We start from the raw sequence: 6,000 nt of genomic DNA, 5'->3' as shown, positions 1-6,000 counted from the left end.
CGATTTAGGTTTTCTTGTGGATGCGACAATCACTCCCAAAAAAGTGATGAAACCATAAGAGTTTGTCACATAAACTGCAACAAATGAATGCAACAGTTTCACAGTTTTCCCTGTGCTCTGTCAAAACATATGTTTTTAACGTTTCCAAATTTTGCCGTTTAGGTGTAGCGTCCCCATACTACGGCGCAGTTACCTCGCATCGGACGGACGGACAGACAGATAATAATTGTCTGAAAATAAAAATGTAAACTTTTCACTCGAGGGAAGACTTGAACCAAGAACCTCTCGTTCCGCAGTTGCTCACGCTAACCACGGGACCACGACGCTCCTATTCTCGCATTATCCTTGATGTTGCTTACCTTGCGCATGGACTGCTTAGTTTGTATATTTTGCTTATTTTTCTCATAGTTCCACACAACTTGTTCCCGTTTTCTCGATTGATCTGTGTTCAGTTTTTCAAGGCCTATCCACTGTGCCAACTTATAACTAAATCTGAGGGGGGTGTAATGGGGAGGTTCCCTTGTCAGTAGTGAGCTACAGAGGCCAGGGAGGCAGTCTCTATGGTGCGTGGGTCAGCCGGACTGGCAGATGTCAGGGGCAAGAAGTTCACCACCCTGGGAGGGGTAGTAGTGAAACGGCTTGTGGATGGCCGTTAGATGCTCAACGTATTGTCACGAAAACACCACTCTTAGACCACTCGTTTATTGTTCACCGACTACGACAATCGCGATGCTACTCGATGTCTCCTGGGCAAAAGCGGTAGGTGGCTTGTGAAGAGGTGGCGAGCGGCATGGTACGACTGGTGGAGGGATGAGGGCTCGGTTTGGCGAGGAGGCTGTCCGCAGCAGCGGGCGGCGGCTCACAGTGCCGACTAGGGGCTGCCCGACTGCACAGGGTGGGGTCTGAGGCGCGTCGCGGACCCAGCGAGGATGAGACGACCCACAGCAGCAGCAGTTGAAAGGCAGGGTTGGCATATGAAACCTCCCCTTAGAAAAATTAATGAATTACTGTGCTGATAAACCTCTTACATTATTCGATTTTCAAACAGCTGAGCAGAACTGAACGTACTCAGACATTTCGCTCTTTACCTGTTCTGATCAACACTAAACTGAGACACACTATTTTTAGCGCAACGCAGTCTGACTTTCAATAATCCCTACAAAAGAGTGGCCCTGACTAACATTAACCTATACCTTTCACAAATTACTTACCTCACAAAAATCTTCGTTACTCGAACTACTGCAATACAGCGAGCGCCAATACTGTCAGCTAAATAAGAGATTCAAACTAATGAAGGCACTAACTACTGATAGGCATAGTAACAAATGAAAGATTTTGATAGAGAACAAACAATGTATTTACCTTAATAGTATTCAAAAGTCATATATATATATATATATATATATATATATATATATATATATCAGTTCATGGCATCCAGTCTTACAAATGTACTGTTTGTGATGGACACACGTCCAGATCGTCCGCTCTCAAAAATCCGCCATCTCACTTCCCCACATCTACCACTGCTGGAGGCTCACCTCCAACTGCGCAACGCTACGTGCTGTTAACAGCCAACTGCCCAACACTACAATAGCGACTATTCCAACAATGCCACCCAGCCACAGACTGCACACAGCACAGCCAGTGATTTTCATACAGAGCGCTACGTGGCGTTACCAACATAAAAACGTAACGGCCTACTTACACAGTGTCTGCCCACACGGGCAGAGGCAGACAGCAAGGAGTTTGCCTTCACAGACAACGGCACCTGAGCGACTGCGCCACCCTGGGCTCGAACTGTAGCCCACCACGTGGCCCGCCGGCTGGAAGGCGCGAAGGCCACAGCATCGGTCTCAACGTGAGCGGCAGGGCCGTAGCCAGCAGCTGCAGAGTCCAGAGGTGGAGACATGTCGACCTGTGTAGACTCGTAGACCGTCACAGATCCCTCCCCACAAGCGAGGGTTAGAAACTGCCCTCACATTTTTTATACATGAATATACACCTAAAGAAACATATTCTCAGAATTTTTACTGTAAGATACATTGCAAGCATTTTTTGAAAATTTGGAAAATTGCCAAATGTCTAACTCTCCAGGCGGCTGGAAAAGTACATCTTTGCCGTAGCTGTAGCGAAAAGTGCATGCCTAACACGGAGGCCACATATCCTCGATTGACGCAACATCGGTAAACAGATAACACGGCACAATGCGATCGTAATTTGTAAAGCGAATTTCAGCTTCCGTCGATAGCTTCTCTTACACAATTGTTTACAGTTGCTATTCACTCGAATCTGCCACTCGTTAATATTCATAACAATTAGCAGTTGGCCTTGTGGATCGCTATTTGTTGACAATCGAGATATAACTGAATTAATTTTCTTTGTCATATCTTAGGATATGCTTGCTAATAGCACCTGTTTTTGTACAAGTTCCAGAGTTTCACAGTATTTTGGAATCTAATTAATGGTTTAAACCTTGCAAAGACAGAATATGAAGAACGTGGTATAAAATCGAAATCACCTACCTCTCCACAAAAGTGTTATTTATCAAAGATATTGCAAGATCCGCCTCAGTTGCGCAAATTTTCTGGTCTTTACCCAGGTTTCGGCTAGAATAATGTGTGGTACCACGTCGAATTAAAACTACTTAACTGAAGCCCAGCCACGGCATCACTTCACCACGCGCTCGATTGGCAGCGGCAACTACGTTGGCCAACGGCTTCAGTTAAGTAGTTTTAATTCGACGTTACTATAGGTCTTAATTTTAATGTTGACTGTGTCTTACTCTGGCATGTTACTGTAATTTTATGCTTCTGATGAAGGCTAGATTATTCTAGCCGAAACCTGGATAAAGGCCAGAAAATTTGCACGACTGAGGCGGATCTTGCAATATCTTAGTCTATCACAGCTGCCGAAGGGGCTGCGATATGCTAAAAATTCTCACTGTTATCTATCAGTTAATTTCGTGGACATTCATTCCAATAACGTCTATATTTCGTCCGAAATTGTGGTAACATTAGAAGAAATGAAATAAGCGATGCTTTTGTTGAACGGGAGGCCACGTCCGGGGAAGTTTGGCCGCCAGGTGCAAGTCTTATGAGAACAACACAACACCCAGTCCACGGGCGGAGAAAATCTCCAAACCGGCCGGGAATCGAACACGGGCCCGCTGCATGGAAGGCAAGCACGTTACCACTCAGCTAAGCAAGCGGACAACATGAGAAGAAAGAGGAAATAACTAGGACATTTCTGTGAATTGTGATTTGAACGATAATTGTTGTGCTAATTAAAGTCCAGAACAAAAACAGAGTACCTTCCAAGCCCAAAGAAAACATCTGCAGTAATAGCTTTCAGTGACAAAGAAAAGGCTGTACACTTTTTGGGTTAAAAAAAGAGGGAGAAAACACTTAAACCTAAGCATTGGGCAAAGCCGGTTTCGTTTCGTAAAATCTGAACATGAATTGCATAAATGGGAGAAAGATTTACACACCACAAATATGAAATATGCACAAAAATCAAATTCGAAGAAGTGTGTAAGAAAAACTATTTGAAAGATTTAGAATTTCTCGTGAGAAATAATGCGTCATTGGGGGAGATCTGCAGGATTGGGTGCTCTGAATTGCAGGTGAGATGAATGTTATTGATTTCCAGGCTTCTTCGGTCTGGTTAAACAGATTCAGGAAGTTACACAGAGAAGAAAGTCGCAAAATTACGAAGTTTATGTGAAGTAAACTACAGAGGAAATGTTATTAACAGGTAATAACGAGGGTTTTTCAATGAGTAACGCAACAATATTTGTTGAAAGCAGGTTGGTTTTATTCAGAATTCCAATACACGTATTATCCCCATCTTTTGGCTGTAAAACCCTATTTTTCAACATACTCTCAGATCAATGCGACTGCCTTAAGCCATCTTTTTGGGTGGTACCACTCTACTGGTCGACGTCGGACCAACGTCTTGCTGCATCAATAACCTCCACACCCTACACGTACTGCTTCCCAAGGATAGCATCCTTCATTGGGCCAAACAGATGGAAGTGGGAAGGCGAGAGATCCAGGCTGTAGGGTGGATGAGCAAGAATAGTCCAATGAATTTTTGTGATCTCCTCTTGGGTGCGCTGTCTTGTGTGAGGCTTTCGTTATCACGGAGAAGCAGAGGTCAGATTGCATTTTTGTGGCGACAGACACCCTGAAGTCGTTTCTTCAGTTTCCTGAGTATAGCACGATATACCAGAGTTTATTGTTGCACCACGACGGAGTTCATCGAACAGAATAGCCCCTTCAGAGTCTCAGAAGATCGTCGCCATGACTTTACCGGCTGGGGCTGAGGGTACGGTTTTGAACACAGATGGCGTGGCGCCACTCCATTGACTGTCGTTTAGTTTCCGGTTAGAAGTGATGAACTCATGTTTCATCGCCTGTGGCGATAGTCGACAAAAGTTGTCACACTAAGCCTCGTGAAGTGCAAGCAATTCCGCACAGATTGTCCTTCGTTGTTCACAGATTGTCCTTCGTTGTTCTTTCAAATGTTCAAACGTGTGTGAAATCTTATGGGACTTAACTGGCAAGGTCATCAGTCCCTAAGCTTACACACTACTTAACCTAAATTATCCGAAGGACAAACACACACACCCATGTCCGAGGGAGGACTCGAACCTCCGGTGGAACCAGCCGCACAGTCCATGACTGCAGCGCGTTAGGGCCAGTTGAGAGACGCGAGACGTCCAGTTGAGCAGTGAGGTGTTTGACTGTGACTTAGGTCATCTCGAATGAGAGTACCCACACGTTCCAACCTTGCAGGAATGACAGCGGTGTGTAGCCGGCCGAGACGCGAATCTTGGGACAGGTTTGCTCGACCTTGTTGCGATAGTGACGCCTCTCCCAGCGGTTCACTATGCTTTTGTTCACTGACAGGTCTCCGTATACAATCTGCACGCAGCTGCCAACATCTGCGATGCTCTGGTTATCCACCAAGAGAAACTCAATGACAGCTCTCTGTTAGGAACTCACCTCCGTTACAGACTCCGTTTTGAAAGCTGTGTATAGCGCCGTCACCTACCGAAATTTGATGAAATCATAGGGGCTGAAACAGGAACGTTCCCAGATGTCCCATAGCGAATTCCGCAGTTTTTTGAACCGAAGCTGGCTGAGAAATTCGCTGCTGAAGTGAAGACGAAGATTCTTGTTATACTCTAAAAGCTGGGTATAAGGCTAGTCAGTCAGGTTTAGTGCAAAGCACACTTTATCAATTCGGACGAAAAAACGATTGAGTCTTTTGTGCAGTCGATTACTGTTTCTGCACCATTAAACCTACCTTCAGGAACATCAAGGCAAATTAGAACCAAAAATTAAAAAATATGAAAATTTTCTTGTAAAAATACTGTAACGGACGTAGGAAAATCGGAAAAAATGGATGAGATTGATTTTCAGTATTCGATCCGAAAGGTCTTCTTACCTACCATTTACAGAGAATAATTCATTGCTTGTGTTGGACTCTTCGTCTGGACATAAAGCCATCTCTATCTTTGGGAGGATAACCCGAAATTTCAACTTCTCGATAAAAAAAAATTTTCAACATATCAACAGCGTAAAGTGTTCTTGATAAAATTGTCCGACAATAGAAATTCCGACAGCTCTTTGTTATTTTAGATTTATCATCGGAACTCTATTGTCAAACTTCAGTCATTTCTGCAATCTCAGTTTGCATCACTACATTTTACGAATTTGATCAAATATGCATGGCACGCAGCACAACATGCAGAACAATAACCACGACCATTTCTTACGCCACTGCATTTTTGTCTAAATAAAACCATTAATTACTGGAATACGTTAATTTTCTTTTAAAAGATGTATCTGGTATAAGGAAAATGTTTTCGTCGTCCAAAAGACCCTTCTCATTTTTGTGATGACTGCATGGAATAAGTAAGGAACTGCTTCATAGTTAACAAAATTATCATAAGAACTGCGCTAAAGGAAGTGTTATAAAATATTTAGTTCA

General features: G+C 43.7%; 1 protein-coding gene across 1 annotated transcript in view; it reads right to left on the bottom strand.

Moving 5' to 3' along the window:
* Nucleotides 1-732: 732 nt before the first annotated feature.
* The window catches only part of LOC124606121, an 81,663-nt gene continuing 76,395 nt past the window's right edge, over nt 733-6,000 (bottom strand). Inside the window, exon 2 of the mRNA XM_047138085.1 lies at nt 733-986. Within this exon, the coding sequence (XP_046994041.1) occupies nt 733-986 (254 nt within the window). The remainder of the gene's footprint in view (nt 987-6,000) is intronic.

Source organism: Schistocerca americana, chromosome 3, assembly GCF_021461395.2.
Source record: "Schistocerca americana isolate TAMUIC-IGC-003095 chromosome 3, iqSchAmer2.1, whole genome shotgun sequence".
Classification (NCBI taxonomy): domain Eukaryota; kingdom Metazoa; phylum Arthropoda; class Insecta; order Orthoptera; family Acrididae; genus Schistocerca; species Schistocerca americana.
Note: the sequence above shows the minus strand (reverse complement) of the source record. Positions and strands in the feature narration are given on the sequence as shown.